At 39.5% G+C, this 21,311-nt stretch overlaps 1 protein-coding gene across 1 annotated transcript in view; it reads left to right on the top strand.

Annotated features, from left to right (window-relative positions):
• CPEB3 (cytoplasmic polyadenylation element binding protein 3) overlaps positions 1 to 21,311 on the top strand; it is a 223,698-nt gene that overhangs the window by 178,822 nt on the left and 23,565 nt on the right. Inside the window, exons 7-8 of the mRNA XM_007951261.2 lie at positions 2,947 to 3,061; positions 12,395 to 12,576. Of these exons, the coding sequence (XP_007949452.1) occupies positions 2,947 to 3,061; positions 12,395 to 12,576 (297 nt within the window). The remainder of the gene's footprint in view (positions 1 to 2,946; positions 3,062 to 12,394; positions 12,577 to 21,311) is intronic.

The raw sequence follows: 21,311 nt of genomic DNA, 5'->3' as shown, positions 1-21,311 counted from the left end.
TGTAGTGATACTGCCTCGGAAACCCAAGGAGGGGTCGCTATGAGTCGGGGCTGACTCGACGGCACATAACAACAACAACAACAAAGTCTCCTAAACTGAGAAAATAAATCGTTGTTTGTTAAAGTCACCCGTTTGTGGTATTTCTGTAATAGCAGCACTCTAGATAACTACGACAGAATTTGGTACTAGAAGAGTGGGATGCTGCTCTGACAGACACTGAAAATGTGGAAGCAATTTTGGCATTGGGTACTGGGAAGAGGCTGGAAGAGTTTTAAGGTGCCTAATAGCACAAGCCTAGATTGCCTTGAAGAGACTGGGTAGAATCATGGACCAAAAAAAAAAAACAAAACTCACTGCCATCGAGTCGATTTTGACTCATACTGATCCCCTCCTTGGGGTTCCGAGCCAGTATCACTACTGAAGTAGATTGCCCCGTCTTCCTTCCAAGGAATGGCTGGTGGGTTTGAACCGCCAGCCTTCTGGTTAACAGAATCGTGAATGTCAAATGTAATTTTGGTGAGGGCTCAGAAGGAAGTGAGGAGAGCTATAAAGTCTCTGTTGTCTTATGTGGCATCAGCAACAGAGTGTGGACGTTAAATGTGCTTCTGATGAGGCTTTAAAAGCAAGCGACGAATATGTAATGGTCGGTGGAGGAAGGGTGATGTTTTTTATTCAGTGGCAAAGTACTTGTCAGAATTATGTTCAAATGTTTGCTGGAAGTAGAATGTGTAGTGATGAACTTGGATATTTGACTGAGGAGTTTTCTAAGCAAGATCTTAAAGGGGATGTGTGGTTTTTCCTTGCCGCTTTTAGTAAACATTTTACTAAAGAGACGAAAGAAACAAAAGAGATGGACTTAAAAATGAACCGTGCAAAAATGAAAATAGAACTTAAAAATTTAGAAATTCTGTTGCACAAATTAAGGACATATGTCCTAAAATGTTAACTAGGAGGTAACTACACAATCTTTTGTTAAAGAGATTAAGCCTGTGACAGATGGATCTAACCATCTACCCACAGCAGAAAACTCATCGGCTTAGACTGAAGGGGAGAAAGAACGAAAGGACAGACCATTGTCTGCCTGATGGAATACTACAGACAGGAAACAGGCCCAAGGAGCTACATCTGTTATCTTATAAAGAAAAAAAAAAAAATCCTCAGAGCAGCTTGGAGATCAGCTGAAGGAGCATAGGAAGGAAGGCCTTCTTGGATTCAAAGGGTGGGGCCCTGGTCTCCTAGGTTTCAAAGAATGTGATCTTCACCAACTGGGTTCTGAAGTGTGGAGCTGCTGTTAAGATGTGCCAGGGGTGGGGGCTGCCATTGAAACCTCTGTTGCTGAAGCCTAGAGGGTAGGGTCACCACTCAGATGGACTAGGAGAACGTGGTGCCTGAAGCCAAGGGAGGAAAGGTGCTGTCCCATTGTGCCTGGAAGGTGGAGCTGAAGCTCAGGGCTGAGGGGTCTCTACCCAGAATCCAGTGGTTTTGGCCCGCCCCATAGTCTGGAGGGCAGGGCCATTGTCAAGGTGGTTTCAGAGAATAGAGCATTATTTTCAAGCTCTGAGAGCTAATGAAATTTGTTCTGCTGGGTTTTGGACTTGCTTGGTGTCTGTTATCCCTTTTCTTTCCTTCTAAATTTTCCCAATTGAAATGGAAATGTCTACCTTGTGCTTGTTCTACCATTGTGCTTTGGAAACAGATAATTGCAATCTAGATTTCACAGGTTCACAGATCAAAAGGCATTTTGCCCCAGGGTGGAATATGTCTTAAGTGTCACCCACATTTGATTTAGATGATTCAGAAGATGAGATTTTGGACTTGGAGCTGATTTAAGACTTGGGATGACATGATGGAGTGAATGTGTTTTGTATGTGACAGGACATGAATTTGGGGGGGCCAAAGAGTGAAATGCTATGAATTGAATTCTGTCCCCAAAAAACATATGTTGTAAATTCTAACATCTCTGTCTGTGGTTATAATCCCACTTGAGAATGGGTTGTCTTTACTATGTTAATGAGGCAGAATTAGTGTAGGGTATATCTTGAGTCAATCTCTTTTGAGATATAAAAGAGATTGAATGCAGGCTAGCAAGGAAAGACGAAGGAAGAGAGATGCCACAGCACAGGAAGGTCACTGAGGAGCAGCTCAAAGAGACAAGGACCTTCCTCAAGAGGCAGCAGAGAAAGAAAGCCTTCCCCTAGAGTAGGCACCCTGCATTTGGCCTTCCAGTCTCCTGAACTGTGAGAAAGTAAATTGGTAAAGCCATCCATTTGTGGTATTTCTGTTATAGCAGCACTAGGTAACTAAAACAGTCATCAAGGTATATTTTTCTACTTTGAAAATTTTCTTTGATCTTTAGAGTTGCCTTTAATTAAGCAGCCTCATTAGAAAAATCAGATAAATCAGAAATAAATAACTCTGGGTGCTTCAATGTTTGGTATCTATTTGGAAATCCTGGGCTAATTTGATGAGTGGTAATCTTTGTTAAGTCACACTGCTAAAAGATAAATGTTTTAATTTGGAGAATAATAAGAATTAAAAGGCCAGACATTGAAAATACTCCTAATGTCCCTGTTCCCTTCCTTTAGGTGGTCTGTTAAAAAGCTAAGTGCACTGTGACCTGTTATAAACAGCCTATCATGTGTTAAAAATGAATCTGATTTAGAACACAGAATCTATCTCTAAAAGACTGCCTTTTTTTTTTTAACCAAAGGTGGTTTTTGAAGGTTTCATGGTATATGTTTAGAGTGTTGAGCATAGTACCTGTATGTAGACTCCCCAAGAGTTCTATTGAAAGGCACTTAATGCAGATAACCTTAATTTACTGGATTTTGTTTGGGTTGTGTATGTTATAAAGTACACAGATCGGTGGGTTTGTCTTTAGTCATCTTATTCTCATTTGGGGTTGATGGAAATGAAGTAAGGACCAAGTAAACAACTTTTTTTCAGGTGCAAATTCGACCGTGGAACCTAAGTGACAGTGACTTTGTAATGGATGGTTCTCAGCCTTTGGACCCCAGAAAAACTATCTTTGTTGGGGGAGTTCCACGACCCCTTCGAGCTGGTGAGTGGAAATAGTAACACCACAACAACAAAAGTGACAACAACAAAGTCCCCAATGCATTTAGTCTTAAATATTTTCTAGGTGTCTAGTCAGCTATATACAGTGTCCCAAAAGAAGGCTGTCCATGTCAATTTCACGAAGCTGACTTTTTTGGGATTAAATGTTTTCTCCCCAGATGGTTTATTTTCTTATGGTACAAAAGTGAATGTCATTAAACTGATATGTTAAAAGAATGAAATCTATTTAGTGCTGTCCTATACAACCACATATTTTTAAAAAACACGTTGGTGCAGCTGTGTGCCTACTCAGTGTTGAGCCAACCTACTTCTGGAAATTGTGTCACTGGGAGTTAAACTTAACTCTTCCCGTGTGAGATGGGGTCCTATTTTTCTTATGCACTTTGAGAAATCAATTTTATATTTGAGCCTCTTTATTGTGACTTTTAGAAAGCTTCCTTTTTTAAATTAAATTAATTTTTTTTAAGTTCTTTTCCAATGATGAAACCATTGTTCCTGCTGGGATTGAGTAATATCTGAACCGACTGGGAATTTGAAGGGATGGTAAACTGATGACTTCAATATTTGCATCCCAACATAAATCTAAGAAACTGTGCATCAGCTTCCCAATGATCAATATGGTTGCCAATAGGATATAATAAAATTATTTTAAAGATCTAAGTTTTCTAAGTACTTGAAATAATTTAGTTCATTTTTTAAAGTAAGAACAAATAGTAAGGTATTGCTGTCACTGTGTTTGCAGACGTGAAATGTTTCCTCTGTTGTTTATAAGCAAGTAGATTAGTTCTCTCTTAAAAACAGCATAAAAATGAAGTTATAGAAACAATTGTAAAATGTATCCTCCAGCTATTTGGCCTTACGACTTTGACAACTTCTTAATTTTAAAATTCTTCAGCATTTCCAAGATAGTTATTCAAATCCCTATTCCAGTCTGTACCTAAAAGATAACTTAAAGGCCTATATAAAGATAATTCATAATTCTGTTTTTAAGAACTTTTGAACATATTAATTATGACTGTGGCATTTGTAATTTTACACTATTACTGAAAGTAAAATATCCTTGAATTTTATTTTCATTCTGATGGAAAACTGTTCCAAAAGCAAGCACACAAGCAAGGCAGTGGTGGTGCTCTCTCTTCTATCTGCTGTCAGAGAATTAAGCATAGAAAGGGCTAACTCGAACATTAATAGCATTACACAGTAAGGACAAATGCAGCCCCTTGTCTCTCAACTGCTTGTGGTTAAACATTTTTTCAGAGAACGTTAAGGAATATTCCTAACTTTTTTTGTTCAGAAAAGCTGGTGTTGTGTTTAGGAGTGGAGAAAGAGAAAGCCCCTTTGATACATTTTTGTTTTAACTTCAAATACATTATATAATTGGACATCCATTGCTAGCATTAGTGAGCACCATTGGTACAACATTATCTTTTCCTTATTTTTCTATTTCGTAAATTTCCTGTTTCAACATGGGTGTAGGCATAGACAGGAACTTACTTTGTGATTTTGAAGGACGCTTTTAAAGGGAAACAGAAATCTGGTGGCCATCTAGGCCATGACCCAAAAGAAATCTTATGATGATCCTTTTCTGCAACTAACTAGAAACATAAATTTAGTTTAATATATTAGTCCCTCTCTTTTTTCCTAGATGGGAATCTGAGAAGCATTATAGAAGAGAAAGTCCCAGTTATTTTAACAGAACTTTTTAACAGAACTGTCTTTAATCTGTTGTGTCTATTTTTAAGTCACAGGCACAACAGTGTATAAACTAAATTCTCTTTTGTATTATTCACTCTTTATTTTTCCCGTTTTACTGATTTGGAAGGGTAGGTAAGAACCTTTGTATCGAATCTTCTATAAATCTTACAAAGATCCGTTTTTCACACTGTTCTGTGGTCACAGTGACACTGCAAGACAGGAGCCTCGAGAAGCTGAATTGTATCTTTCAACATTCTATGTCTGTAAGATGCTGCAAGTTCTAGGGTGAGAAGAGAATTACGTTTAGTTATCTAGTAGAAATGGGATTTTGTGTTCCTTGCCTAAATAGTATACTTTTCATAATTCTTGAAGTTCTCTTTACTTTTTTAAAAGCTAAACCAAACTTATTTTGTTTTGGCAGTTCTGGAGGGGTATAATCTAAAATCAGTTGGCCTAGCAGAAATGTTACCCCCATGCAAACACCTCCCACAAGTGCAGCTAGTTTCTAGGTGGCTTAATAAGCTATATCAATGTCTTAGACTTTTATTATCTCTCCCAAGGCTTCCAAAGTGGAGCCCAGGAATCTAGATAAAAAGTGTTAACATCCAAAACTTTTATCCATGTGCATTGAATAGAATTGGGTTCCCTTAGCACATAATGGGCTTTGTGGACTGATGTGTGCCTTGAAATAGAAGATTATTTTTGAAAGAAATTGACTTAGACTTTGCCAGACAATCTTAAATTGAATATAGTGTGGTTTACTTGAACAATAAACATTTATTGAGCTAACACTGTGTTATGGGCATTTAGCAAGTGTACATCATGCCAAGGTGAATGAACTATTGTTTTAGACAGGTCATCATCTACAGAGTCAAAAATTTCAGAATAAACAAGAGAACTGTATTAATGGAATGGTAACTCAAAATTAATTGGAACCTAAGTTACATTCTAGCATAATGATTCTCAAATTTGCTTTTGAAATATTTCAGAATTTTTTATTATTATTATTTCTCAGAAGTGTTGTGGTTATGGAATTCACTAAAGTCCGAAAACTATTTCAGGCACTATAGACAGAGTGATCCTGGAGTAGATATGGGTGTCCCTGTTCAACAGGTGAGATTTCAGGTGTTCAGGGATTTGTCATCCAACCCTCAACCAAAAATTGTCCTTCACCGTGTCACAGTGACTGAAATGTTAGCACTCAAGAGTTATTCCTTTGCATTGTGTGAGTGTTTTTTTCCATCTTCGGTACTTCCCCGTTGTAAGACAGGAATCATTATCAAGAACAAATTATTCTAACTACAGTCTTTATCTAGCCAAGGAGAAATGCATAAGCACCTCTAAAGAAACAGGGTAACCCGTTTTAAGCAGTGTTGCTCTAACTGAATTTAAGGTGCTCCTTCTGGATCTTTGACAAGCTTTCCTTTTTTAAAATTCATATTGGAAAAGAATCACAGGCCTAGAAGATTTAACCTAAAAGTGGGAAGATATCAATGGAAAATCTAAATGAGTTTATCCAAAGTTAGATCACCTAATTTTGGGTTTCTCTATGTCAAACAATACATATCCCTACAATCTCTTTTCCTTCCCTCCTTTTACTCCCATCAGTGACAAGCTAAGACCCATTTGCCTGAAGTCTCCTGGTATTTCTTGTTTCTTTCCACACCCCACACCACTCCACCCAAATGCCTGGGAGGGTTGTAGATAGACTCACCATGCCACCATGTGGCTAAAATTTGTGTATTCTTCAGAGTTAGTTCAGGGAAATGAGCAAGTCTGTCCTGGTTCTCTGCCTGCTACCCCTTCGAAGTACAACAGCAGTTCACCACTCTACCCAAGTGCTGTGAGCAACACGGCTTACTGAATAGAGAATACAGAAATAGCCCCATTATGCATATCACTGTGGCATTAGGACTCTCCAGAATGCACATCTTTTCACTCTAAGAGGAAATAAGTGCTATGCTTGGGAGTCATGAGGATACCATCAAGAAAAGTTGGCAAATGAAGCATCTGGTCCCCATACTCTCCTCTAGTTTATAAACATGAGTAATCTTTGACCACCACTTCTTGCCTTAGACATCTGATTTGAGGACTGCCTTGGTAACCATTTCTGAGACCCACCCACTCCTAACTTTGATCAAGCTTGAAAAGCCCTTAGTTGTCTTTTCTGGTTGTAGGCATGTGAGCTATACTTCACAACTTCCTTCCAACAGTTACCAGACCAGGCCCTGCAGCACAGCAGTTGCCTATCTGGTTCCCAGAGTCCACCATTTGCTTGCTCATCTGTGGTTCTCCATCTTTGCTAACTACTGCCCTGATCATTTTTTCCTTTCTTTTTGTCCCCTATTAATATGGGGGCAGCCATGAGTTGGAATCGACTGGATGGCAATGAGTTCGGTGTTTTGGTTTTGGATATTTAGGTAAATATTCAGTGATATATGAATATTTGGCATACACCCAGAGAACATGCATCCTGAATTTTTCAAATTTCATTTGTCTCAAATATTCTGTACTTTCCTCCCTGGTAGTTCACTTCTATTAGGAGTGATGTCCTGATTTGTGATACAGAAAATGGAAACATCGTAACCATGTCCATGTTTTGTTCTGTGAAGTGGTAGCAGGAGAAATCACCTTATATCAGATTCTCAACAGCAGAAACTTTCCTTTACCAAGTCCAAGGTTCAGTACAAGGCTTGTCCCCAATGAACTCCAGAGCTGGCATACTGACTTAACCGTATTACCCCCGTCCCACCCTCAAAACAAGCCCTCAACCATAGCTGGTGTCAAACCACCATATCAGAGCAGGTTGAGTAATATTAGCATAAAGCCACTTTAAGATTGGGATGAACTGTTGCTCATGGAGCAGAAACCAGGCCACGCTAATGTTAAACAAAGATTAATCGGTAGGGGGAAAACAACCCCTGGGCAGAACTAAACATTTGAGCACCACTCTGTGCTCAGCACTCTTATGTGTGTTTAATCCTTCCAGTAACCTTGTGAGCTTGAAGTGGTGAACTTCATGTTAGAGATGAGGAAGCAGATTTCAGAGCGAGTGATAGGTGCAGGAGCACCGTAATTGAAAAAGCCTAAATTCAGACTCAGAACTCTAGAACTTTATCGAGTTGAGAACTGAGATGCTGTCTTAGTAACAGTCAACTTGGTACCAGTCTTATTTCATCAAGGTAAGCATTGTCTGTCTGACTTAGTTGATTATTCACATCATGTAGTGGACATTGTTCTTAACTTCTCAACATCTGTTGCAGAGTAGAAGTTTATAAGTGTGTTTCCTTTACTTGAGGTATATGAACCACCATTTCTGAACCAACGTGGCAATTGTGGGAAACCTAGGAAGTCCACCTACAAGTTCAATCTTCCTGTCTTTCAGAAACCCAGACTTCTTTGTCATCTCAAGGTGCCTATGGCTCTGTCTCGTATGCTTTGACCTCATTTTCACTTATTTCCAAATAAAAGAAGTGTGCCTTCTAAATTCACAATTTAAAATTTGGAAATATGAATGTGTTGTTATAGCCCTCTGAAATCTTCATCCCTGTTCCACCTGGTTTGACTCTTACAATATCTCAGACTTAGATATCGCCTTAGGGCTATCTTGAAATCTGATTAAATGACAGAAACAGGACCCTGGGATGGAGCACGATGGGGGAGTCATCATGGTTTCCTCTTTGAATCATAATCCCTTTCAAATCTCTATGAATATCTAGGAGCAAATACATGGAACCACAATGTGGGTTCATATTCAACTTCAGAGCCGTAGTCACATGGCCCAGAAGAATTCACAGGATTGCTATATGCTACACACAGGTGTAGCAGTCTTGTTTCTCTCTTCAGTCTGTGTAATTTATAAGAAGATCCAACATATAGGGTAGACATGTAGGTTAGCAGTGTTGCACTTACCATGGAACACTTAACTTGTTTCTGAGATGACTTGAGTTGTCTTAGGAGCACAGAAGTACATACTGTCCGAAGTACAGTATGCCATTGGAAGTAGTCACCAAACTTGCTAATTACCCACCACTATGGTGACCATACAGACACTGTGAACACTCTCTGGGTAGAAAGGAAAAAATAAAAACGGATTTTGAGGCTTTTGGCTTCCTTGTGGACTCTGTCGATACTGCTGTCACCTCCCTCTGTTGAACTCCAGTCTGCACCTGTATGTATTGCCTTGGTAGTCTCATCTTCATTAGGGTAAAGGGGAAGAGCATACTCCCAGGAGCCATTCTGCCCCTGCTTCTCCACAGAGGATTCATTCTCATAAGTTTACTGTGTGTTTTTGCTACATTTTCCAGATGAGATACAATGGGCTTAATCAAGGGCTCACGTTTTGTGAGCAGGGATGAGACTGCAAGATACAGGTGAACCCATGAAGTCTTTAGTTGACTTCTGCCAGATCCTTCCTTCTTTTCTTCTCTTTTTCACACCTCACCCCAAGTAGTCAGAATGGTGGCCTCTTGTCTGTTCTACTCTCCTCCCATCAGAGGAAGGGAGCTAATGTGGGACTTTCCTATATTACCTGATGATACTCACTCTAAAGAATCCTTTAAAACCTGGTGTCTCTTCACCTACACAATTATTGCATCCAAGCTTTGTATTAAGACCTATGAGATGCAGGGAAGATATATGTAAAAGCAAATTTCTATTTGGAAAAAAAAGAAAAAACACCTGGTTTCTAAAGTAGTCATACATTCTGGCATCTGTAGTTGAGTTTGTATCTTCTTCATTAAAAAAAAATTCTCAGATTGGAAATTTATAGGATTTGAGAATGGCTTGATCTGCTTTTAGCAGTCACCTGTGCTGTAGAAGATGAAGTACGTTAATCTCTTTTTAATGCTTTTTTTACAAAGTAGTTCTTTTCTCAGTAATCAAAAACTCTTGTTTGGTACTTAAATGGCATCCCTCTGGTGTTCAAGCCTAGTGTGGGTTAGCCTGGAGAAGTGTGCTTTAGTGAGGACTTAGTACCTGAGTAATGGGCCAAATACAATTAGCAGTTGTTTGACCATTGTTTACTTTTTTTCAAAGTTGATCACAGTATTAAATTTTCAGTAAAGTACAGACTAGAGTAGAATTAGAGGTGAGAAATCTTCATACTTCCCCCTAAAAACTTTCTTTGGTCACCTTAGCTTCTTCTAGCTTCTCAACAAATTGCCCTTCACTTGAGTAGGGCTTCATTGGCTCTACTGTCTGTGGACTTTATAGTGCCCAAGAAAGTGTCTATACGTAAGCTCGTAAATGGAAATTATTTATGATTCATTTTTATGTAAGCATAAGTGGGTGAGAATTTCTGCTTCCTACCCAAAGTACTGCTTGACGGCCAGCAACATCGGCCATGATTGAATCTTTGGCACCTGAAGATACTTTCCCAACAGCTAGATTCACAGAATAATGCCATGTGTGTACTTGGGGAGGAGCTTTTTCTGGCACCATCATAACATCCCCAAGATTCCTTTGAAAACCACTGTGGTGTACAAGAGCCTGTGGTTACGGTAACTCTCCTTCGGGAGCCTAACCTGAAGCTTGTAACTGGAGTACCTTCTTTCTAAGTCAGATGTTTTCTTGAGTCCTTCCTAAGGGGGAAGACAAGTGCCAGTTCAGTTTGTTGGCAGCATTCTTTTCCTGGCCACTCACCAGCTCACAGAATGTTCTCTTTCTTATTTCATTCCAAAGGAAGGTCTTTGGTAAATTAGTATTTAATCTCCAGGGCCCTGAGGTTATTTATTTTACTAAAGTCCATTTGACCAATAAGGGAAATTCATTAGTAACTGCAAAAGACAATTAATTTCATCTTATTTTTCTTGGTCCCTGTTGCTGGAATAACACTGTCAATGTGAGGAGGTCTTCAGGCCTCTAGAGGTTGTTGGGACAAAGTGTAAGGAACCACTGAACTCTAATATTTGGGGTACCTGCATGGTTCTTGTTGCATGACTTGAATAAATGTTATTCCTGGATCCTGCCTCAAGACTGCAGTGAGGTCCATTTGTGCTCTAATTGGCAATGTTCCCTTGGCTGATATGACTCAATCCTTCTGACCATAATGGGATAAATGGTTGACTTTCTGCTGCTCTGTCTTTAATTAAACACTTAACTCTTGCGCTCAGTTATTGCTAACTTACTTTCTCATCTTCTAATAATTAAGTACTGGTTGCAGGTCAGATTTCCTACTACAAGCAAGCACTTAGAAAACAATCAGCAATTGTTTTGGCAGTCTGATGGAAAAAAAAAATTTGAACAAATAAAAGGACAGCCTTTCTGTCACAGTGACATAGTTTTTCTTACTGCCGGTATAACCCAGCCGCTGCATATTACAGGCACCAGTAACACTTGCCTTTCCTTCTATTCTTAAGACATATGATGGGGTTCTTACACTGTTCAGCCATTCTGCCCTTTGATCTGCTGCAGAGCTCTTACCCCACTCTACCAGGTTATGCTTTCCTTACCCCTGATACGGATTCCTGTGAAATTCGACTTGTGATTTTTTTTTTTTTTCTGACGTTGGCTTTGGCCCGAGCCCTCACCCATCTTCCCTGTCTTCTTTCTAAATGGCATATGTTGGTGTTTGAAGGTGGCTTTTTGGGGTAGCCACCTCAGGGGTAGGGTAAGGTTAGGTCTGAATCTTTTGAAATTAGATTATGTGAGTAGCATGAAAAGAATGGTCATACCTGGAGGAGTTGTTGTCTAGTATCAAGTAAACAATTACCTTTGGGCACTTTGGGATGCAGGTAAGTAAATGCTACATTTCTCTTCATGGTGCCTTTAAGGTGGGAATAATTATTGATTATCAGGCCTTTGGAACGGTCTAGTGTCTAAATACCTGCTACACAGGTGGTTTGTGAACATACCAATTTAAAGGCACATGTAGAAGAAATGTGGCAAGGAGTGAAGAACAGACCTCAGGATTTATAGCAAGCTGCAGGATGAGTATGTTTTCACTGCTTATGTGGCAGCTTGGTGCTTTCAGGCACATTGTAAGTGCTCAATAAATGTTAATTGCTGCTATTACTATTACAAGTATTATTCTTATTTAGAATTAAATGTGACAAGTTAGTATGGAAATTTCATAGTTGGGATAGACTATTCTCTTTTAAAGTATTTTTTTTTAATTATAGAGATTTACTTTAAGGCTGTAAGTATATTATTCCTAGTTAAAAGGAAAATTAATTCTTTCTGTAGCTTAGTCCTAATGTAGCGGTGTGACTTCCATAATTGCTTTCAGTCTTAGAGATCAGTATCAAGGGCTGTTTCTCCTTAACTTGTTGGAGCATCATGAAGTGTTTTGCCTACCAAGGGCTCAGTCCAGTGGACTAAGCAGTTAGAAATTTGAGAAGGAGGAATACTAATAGATCATTCCTTTTGTACTGTTGCTGAAGTTTTGAGTATGTAAGTTCTTACATGTATATATCGATTCTGAATGTTCTATTTCACTTTAGTTTTAAATATCCTATGTGAAGCTCCCCTACTTGAGTTGTAAGACTGGTGTGGACACTCTTCATAATATTTAACCTGAGTTTTCCCTTTCTTAACTACACTACATGATCCTTAGTAATTATTCTCCTGGGCAAGAGTACCTTCTAAACATTTGTACATAGTTGTGTTTATTTTCTTGCAGTTGAACTGGCAATGATCATGGACCGTTTGTATGGTGGTGTCTGCTATGCTGGCATTGATACAGACCCAGAGCTGAAGTACCCCAAAGGTGCTGGCCGTGTGGCATTCTCCAATCAGCAGAGTTACATTGCAGCCATCAGTGCTCGCTTTGTGCAGCTCCAACACAATGACATTGACAAACGGGTAAGCAACAGTGCAGGATAGACTTGCTACAGGAAAAAACCGAGGTTTGTTCTCTGGGCCCCTGGATAGAAAAACACCTTGTAGTCACCTGTGAGCAGGTCTGCCTTACATGACATTAGTCTGAGTCCATCTAGGCTGCCTGAAAAAGAGAACGCTATTGGTATTTAAGGTGTAAATGAACATCCCCAGGGTGATGTTCCATATGAAGATAATGACGCCAATAGTGTGTTAACAAAGGTCGAAAGCTGGTGACTTGTTTGACCCACAGAGTGTTCTAAAACCAAACATGCAAACTTCAACTAACATTTAAATGTTCAGGAGTACACATAAAGGTTCAAATTTCTGGTTTCTCTTAAAATTGCATGGTCACCCATGGCAGGAATCATGGGTGCCAAAAAGCTGTTATCCCCTCCAACTCCCTCTCCGACTCCCATAGCTATTATTACCTGCCACTTTGCACATTGCTGGAAGCTAGCTGGTCTCTGAGGCTTTGGAGTGTACTATTTCCATCTAAAGAGAGGGCAGGAGGCAGAATTGTTAGGGAGTTGGTGTGCTCAATTGGTTTGTGGACAGACATGGGTTTTAAGTCCCTTAAATCCTGACTCTGCCACTATTTGGAAGCATGGGGGAATGGAAGTTGGTAAAAGCTGTGATCTGGGATCTACATTAATAGATGAAAGAGCAATGGGAGAATAATACCAAGTCTTGAACACTTGCCTTTGCAATTCCACAGTGACTATTAATATTTCTAGCAAAGGATGTTCTTGGAGCATACACTGGCTGAATAAATGAAGTACAGGTAGTTCCCAATTACAGAAGTCCGATTTGAACATCCAACTTGAATGTCTGACTTACCTCATACTTGCCCTTTAAAAAAAAAAAAAAAACCTCACTGCTGTCAAGTCTGATCCGACCCCTCCTTGCCTCTCTGAAGCAGTATCACTATGGAAGTTGATTGCCAAATCTTCCTTCTGAGGAGTGGCTGATAGGTTTGAACTGCCAGCCTTCTGGTTAGCAGTCAAATGCCTTAGGCACAATGCCCCCAGAGCTCCTTCAGTGTTATGCAAATTGGCCCTCACTTTGAAACAGGTGACCCAAATTCTACTTACAATAAATTCTTCATCACAATGACTTTTACTTGTTGAGTATGTGGCTTTTAAATCATTGAAAAGGCTTGGACCCTTTTCTTGCACCAAAGTAAAGCTAATTAAGAACCATAGACACTTGTTCCAATTTACCTAAAAATTCCACTTACAGACAAATTAGGAATAGATCTCAGTTCATAACCCAGGACTGCCTGTAGTCAGTGTGTCCTATTCTGAAGTTTCACCTACAGTCTTCTATAGTTGACTTTGATTAATTTTGTGTAGAAGACTTACATTTTTTTAAGAGATAAAAGTTTCAGTTGGCAGTCGATTTTTCACCTTCAGCAAGATTGTATTTTCGTTAAGACACGTGTCTGATTAAATTACAAGTGCCAGTGCGTAGAGCATTCTATTTGCTACACTACTGTGCCCTTACTTAAAAGTTAGTGCTAGTGGTGGTCCTTGGTTTGCTTTTTTAATTAAAATGAGTAAAATAAAAATTTCTCCAGAATTTTTAAATACTCTGAATTAATGGAGACCCAGAGGGTTGATAAGATTCAACTCCATTCCTGATTTTCAGGCACCCATAGCATCCTGAACCCATTGCTGTAGAGTTGATTTAGACTCTTAGTGACCCTGTAGGACAGGGTTGAACTGCCCCTTAGGGTTTCTAAGGCTTTGGTCCTAACAGAGGCACATCTTTTCTCCTGTAGAGCAGCAGGTGAGTTTGAATTGCCAGCCTTTGGATAGCAGCCAAGGACCTAACCACTATCACCAGGGCTCCTTATCACACCCTCAGTGTCCCCTTTTATATCAGTCTTACAACCTTACACTGTGTGTTTTCCATGAAGACAGGCATGGTGTCTGTCTCAATCTCTGCTTGATCCCCAGTACCTACCTATTACTTCATATAGAGATTTATACAGCAGTAGATGCTTGGTGGGAGCTCTGGTAGCATAGTGCCTAAGGCACCTAACTGCTCACCAGAAGGCTGGTGGTTCAAACCCACCAGCCACTCCTCGGAAGGAAGGTTGGGCAATCCTACTTCCGTAGTGATACTGCCTCGGAAACCCAAGGAAGGGTCGCTATGAGTAGGGGCCGACTCGACGGCAAACAACAACAACAACAGATGCTTGGTAAAACGCTTGTTCAGTTAACAAATGGTGGTGCTGCTTGGAGATTTTTCTTCACTGCTGCTGTTGCTGGTGGTCTTACTTGTGCTTGTACACTTGGGAGTCTGATAATCAGACCAGATCCCATTACTTTTAAACTGCTATTGCATCCATCATAGAAACCCCTGGTAGTGCAGTAGTTAAGCTCTTGACTGCTAACTGAAAGGTCAGTGGTTTGAGCCCACCAGCTGCTCCATAGAAGAAAGATGTGGCAGTCTTCTTCTGTAAAGATGTAAAGCCTTAGAAACCCTATGGGGCAGTTCTACTCTGTCCTGTAGGGTCAATATGAGTCATAATTGACTCGTAGTAATAGGATTGCATCCACCACTGGCAAACCAGGCAATTTACTTAACCTGAGGAACCTCTCATTTTCATCTATTTGCAAATAACTTTCTTTTTTCCCTTCTAAAGCTGGAACTAGTGACTATGTAGGAGGTAGATCCTGGAGATGGTAAAAGAGAACCTAGGAGAGAGCTCCCTTTCCTCATGCTTCTCTCTTCTCTTTCCTCTCATCCTACCAACCTGTAGGTCTACTTGCTCCAGGGATCACAGTAGTTTTTGAGCCCCTTTAAGAAGCACAGTGAATTCAGATACAACTCATTTTACCACTCTCCCCTACACTCACTCACCCCATATCCCTGCTACTATGGTTAGGCCCTCAGTATTTTTCCCCCACAAGATCTAGAACTGAGGTAAAAAGAGAGAAGTGGTCCTTAACCACTTTTGTTAATATGATCATAGGCCATGGTATGAAAATGTGATTGGAATATCCAAATTCTCAGGACTCAGGAAAGTCATTGTTTTTTGTCCACTGTATTTAGGTTAATCAAACCTTCCATATCTTGAAGTCGTTATTGTTGTCATTGGTTGCCGTCGAGTGGATTCTGACTCGTGGAGACACTACGATATGTAGAGTAGGACTCCATAGGATTTTCAAGGCTGTGGCCTTTCAGAAGCATATTGTCAGGGCTTATTTTCCAGGCACTCCTGGGTGGGTTTGAACCACCAGCCTTTCAGTTAGTCTAGTGCTTAACCGTTTGTGCTACCCAGGGACTCTATATCTTAGAGTAGTCCTTGATAAACCTTTAGGGTAGCAGCTAAGTGTGGTAGGAAGAGTATGGACTTTGGAGCCAGGACAGATTCCAGTACATTTAAACCTCTGCTGCACCAGTCATTGGTGCCCCTAAGCAAGTTACTTAATGCAGGAGCCTCAGGTCTTCCTCTTAACTCCCTCCCGGGGGATAGTCTAAGGATTGAATAGGATCCAAGGATTGGACAGAGACCTGTGATGTTAGATGGATAGATGTTAACCAGCACTTGCTGGGTAATAATATTCATCTTGCTACAGTTGCATTTAATACTGATGTCATTAACATTATAACTTGAATTTTTATCAGTTGCTCTGCTAAAGATGTAGTGACAAGTACACTGAGTAGTAAAAAGTGCACTGAGCCAAAGTCAGATGGCCTGGGTCTCGATCTGGTTCTGCTCCTCATGAACTGTATGTTAGTTGGGCAGGTACTTGAGCTTCAGTGTATAATGAAGCCAGTAGTATCCCACAGGATCATTGGGAAGGCCTGCAAGAGACACTATATCAGCATAACACACAGTACACACACTGTGTCTGATGGGGCTGCTTTGGTCACAAGAAAGGTATCAAAAAGGGACCTATGGGTCTTTCAGTGCCTTGGCATGAGAGTCACCTTAGTGGGGAATTGAAAATGGCTGAGTCCCTTCTCTCCCCTGGCTGCTCCTGGGCCAAGTTTCATCTTCAAGCTCTTTGTTTGCCCTGATCAATATGGAGACCTTCTCTTTATTATGAGAGATGGAGCCAGAGTTCGTCTTGAATCGGGTTCCTTTTTCACTGTTTTTTTTTTTTTTTTTCTGAGAACATTGCACTCCTTTCTCCAAACCACAACTCTGTCCTCTTCTTGTTTTCTTCTTGCTTTGAGCATAGCTCATGATACCTTTCCTGGGCAAACTGTAAGAAGTACTTGAAAAGGAAATTGGTGTATTTCCCTTATATCTTTTGTATCTAGCCAACTTTTTATTTCAAAAAGACATCTTCTTGCGAGTTTATATGTTTGTTTATTATTATTATTGCTGCTCTTTGGCTAAGCTTTTTTAGACAGTTTAAGGGAAAAATGTATCCTTTAAAGATTTGATTTCTCATCATCATAGAGACTTTGGGCTTGCAAAAAAGTCATCATATAACATTCATAGAAACAGTTGATCCTTTCACCTCTATTATTTTACTTAGCTATAAGGTCATTAACTTTGAGGGAGAGGTATTTTTTAAACAGCTTTATTGAGATATAATTCATGTACCATACAATTCACTCATCTAAAGTGTCCAATTCAGTGGTTTTCAGTGTAGTCACAGAGTTGTGCAGCCATCACCACAATCCATTTTAGAAAAAAAGAAGATACAGTGTATATACTTGTATACATTATATACAAAGTGAAAAACATTGTATTTTAATGTTCAACCTTTAAGTCTGTAATAAGAGGATTTGTTGCAAATTAACCCCAATGAAAAAGGGAAACATTTATATAATCTCAGTTCATGTAAAGGAGGGGAGCCAATTTATTTAATCTGTGCTCTTCAAAGTCAAAAGCCCATAGCAGCACAGGCAGTTAGGGCAGAGCTCTGACCATTGCTATAGTTGTAATCAGGGTTCCCCAAGAATTGGGAGGGGCTGATAAACTTACACAGCTTTTTGCTATGGCCTAGCCACAGGGGACTAACAGGGAGAAGCAGCTTCTGCTGGTGATTGCCTGTAGTTCCCATGATCTTGACTCTGTCACCTGTGCCCAAGGGTCTGAATGGGCCTGCTTGGCATATGTTGAACACTCAATAAATGTATAGAATAAATTAGGGTTATCTATGGGAGAACAATGACTAGAAGTGACCATGAAAGTCTCTCCAATTCTTTACATAGTAACCAGAATGATCTTTTAAAATTATAATTTGAATCATGTTTTCCCCTCCTTTAAATCTTTTAATTATGTGCTACTGCCCTTAGGATAAAGGTCAAAATTTTTAACATTGCTTACATGACCCTTCAGGTACTACCTACTTCTTCTGCCTTAACTCTCTCTTTTCCCTTACACATCCTGAGCCAGCAACAACTAGTCTTCATCTCTGTTTCATGGGGTCATTATACCACCTATTTCCTCTGTCCGGCTGATAACTACATTTCCTTCAGGCAGAAGCTTAACTGTGACATTTGTTGGAATCCTTTCTTTATCCTTCAGTGGAACTTACACTTCCTTCATCAATCATTGTCATAATATCATATACCATTCCATTGTGGCATTTAATAACACTGGAATGAAATAATACTTTGTTTAATGTCCATTATGATATTGGCAAAGAATACTGAATATACTATGGACAGCCAGGAGAGTGAACAGTTCTGTCTTGGAAGTACAGCCAGAACGTCCTTAGAAGCAAGGATGGCAGGACTTTGTCTCACATACTTTGGACATGTTATTGGGAGGAACCAGTTCCTGGAAAAGGACATGACACTTGGTAAAGCTGGGGGTCAGCGAATGAGAAGATGGCCCTCAACAAAATAGACTGGCACAGTGGCTGCAACAGTGGGCTCAAACACAGAGGCAGTAGTGAGGCTGGCAGAGGACCAGGCAGTGTTTCGTTCATAGAGGCCTCTGTGAGTCAGAATCCACTGAACAGCACCTAAACACACCACCACCCTGTTAGACTGTGATCCACGAGGGCAATGGCTCTGTCTTTCATGTTAGTTACTTGCTATATTCCCAGTACCTGACACATAATGGGCATATGACACATACTTATTCAAAAACAAGTAACTAATATGTATTAAGGAGCTCTGGTGGCATAGTGCCTAAGGCATTTGACTGCTAACCAGAAGGCTGGTGGTTCAAACCCCCAGCCACTCCTCAGAAGAAAGGTTGGGCAATGTACTTCCATAGTGATACTGCCTCACAAACCCAAGGAAGGGTCGCTATAAGTTGGATCTGACTCAACGACAGTGAGTGAATATGTATTACTTATTTTTATAATATGTATTAGTTACTTATTTTTTTTAATTAATTAGTGAATGAGTTATTGAATCAATGCTTCTTGTTTGAGAGGTGACACAGATATGAAGCCCACATACCAGCCTTTGGCATATCCAACTGTCCATCAGAGGGCACTCTGCACAGCTTTTTCTTTTGAGTTAAGTACATTCCCTTAAGTCATAAAGAAGTTTAGATTTTTCTGTTTAGAATATTAAGAAGTTCTTTGACACTTATAGTGCACTAACACCAGACGTAGCCTTAGGCACGATGTGCCAACCAGCAGACAAGAATCTAGGAGAGGAAAGAGACTTCCTCAAGACACCCATTGATCAAGGGCAAGTACTGACTCTTCTCATGAGACTCCCCTTCAAAACCTACTTCTTCCATAAAGTCGTTTTTCCATGGACCTAGGTTAGGAGCCCCTGAGTTAGATTATAGGTTCCTTAGTGAATTTTATGTATGTTTCAATATTTCAGATAACTTTTCAGGAACATACAGTGCATAACACAGGCACGTCTGGAATTTTTTATCAGGATTTTCTAGTGTGATGTAGGTAATTTGAACATTGACAAAATGAGATTGATTTTTTTCTACTACTCTTACAGTTGTTTTGCTTTTGCTTTTCGTTTTTATGTTAAATATTCATGTAGAAATTTTTTTCAAATCACAGTGAGCCAGGGCAACTCCACTGGATTATACATTAGGGACAAAGTGTTTGGTATTTTCAGAGTCAAAACCACCTTTATTACAGAACATTATTACTATAAATGGCACAGATGCAATTCATATCCCATTTCACTTCCAAGGATAAACTATAACGTCTGGAAGTAAATCCTTCGAGACTTGCATTATACTTATTTTATGGCCAGTGTTCACCAATTATTGGCCAGTTGGTCAATTGTCCCTATGTTGACAGTATCAAGGTTGTATGATACCCAGTGTAGCAGTTCTGGTATTTCTTTTGCCTCAGCCTACCTAAGGGATCTGACACTTTCATGTAACAGAGGCTCCCTGGAACACTCATCAGGGAGGCCGTTTATGCAGTGTGATCATCAGTGTCTTTGCGGATACACCACATACCCTCCTCTGCCCCTAACTCCCAGATAATCACTGCTATGGGAAAATAGTACTGGCTGAAGAACTGGAAGACCTGAGTCTACCAGTCGTAGCTCTGTTCCTAATGGTGGTGTAAAATTAGGCAAATTACTTAAACTTTCAGAGGCTTGATTTCGTCGTCAAATAGAAAATGACAGATGAAGAAGTGCCTTGGAAAGTTATTAGACTACACAAATGTTGATTTGTATTATTACTGAGTCTGGTCTATATAAATTGTGCTGTTGTCTGACCAAATGTCCAAAGCTGATTTTTGGCTAGTCTTTTTCTTTTCAAGTGCCTAATCAGTAGCACTAAAAAAAAAACAAAACAAAACTCACTGCTGTTGAGTCGTTTCAACTCATAGTGACCTCTCCTTGGATTTCTGAGGCGGTATCTCTACAGAAGTAGATTGCCCAATCTTCCTTCCAATCAGTTCCACTAAGAATCTTTAATAAAAATAGTGAAATATTTGAAGTTGAAACTTTAAAAATAAAATAAAACAAAATCAACAATGGTGCCAGTCTGCCAAAATGCTGATTTTGGTTAGATGTTAGCTAAGATGCATGCGTGCACACACACACACACACACACACAAATACACACACACCATGTACTAAATTCCTTTTTAGATGTTAACACTTGGTTACATTTTTCATTTAAAAGATTTAAGGCTTTTTTCCCCTTTAGTCTGGAAAAAGGTGTTTTCACCAGTATCTTTTCTCTAATAATAAAAAGATTTTGAACTTGAAATTGAGTAGAAGGTTAGAATTAAATTACTTATGTTCTTTGAACAATGTTTCTGTGAAAAACTGGAACAGTTCAAAGTATTTAAACACAATAAGGACAAAACAGGGCACCTGTGCTCATTCTGTCTGTTTTAATGGTATTTTTAGAAGTGATGTCAAATGAGCATTTAAGATGTGGAAACTCTGCTGAATCCAATTTTCTTTATAACTCAAGTCTAGGTCACTTCCATATGAAAGATTTTTATAGTTTGAAAAATGAGATAATTAGAAAATGGTTAATCTCTTTATGTGGCCATTTTTATAAAAAAATCCTTTTTTCTACTCTGTGTGGTTCTGAGAATACTTGTAAGGGATAAAATCAATTGAATTTCCTTTAGTCTAACAAAAACATATGATTTGATTGATAGGAACAATTCCTTTTAACAATCTGAGGGGTTCCCCCCCAAATATTGTTAGCACAATTTGGTCATATTGTCTTGTAGAAATTTCCAAGTCATATGTTTATAACTTGAAGTGCATTATGCACTAGATACTGATTATTTCCTCTCCCACCTTACTCTATTGAAGCCTTTTTGCTAGTAAAAAGGATA

This window comes from Orycteropus afer, unplaced genomic scaffold (assembly GCF_000298275.1).
Source record: "Orycteropus afer afer isolate SDZICR_OR568_19922 unplaced genomic scaffold, OryAfe1.0 scaffold00293, whole genome shotgun sequence".
In the NCBI taxonomy this organism is placed as follows: domain Eukaryota; kingdom Metazoa; phylum Chordata; class Mammalia; order Tubulidentata; family Orycteropodidae; genus Orycteropus; species Orycteropus afer.
This window is presented reverse-complemented; position numbering and strand designations above follow the sequence as displayed.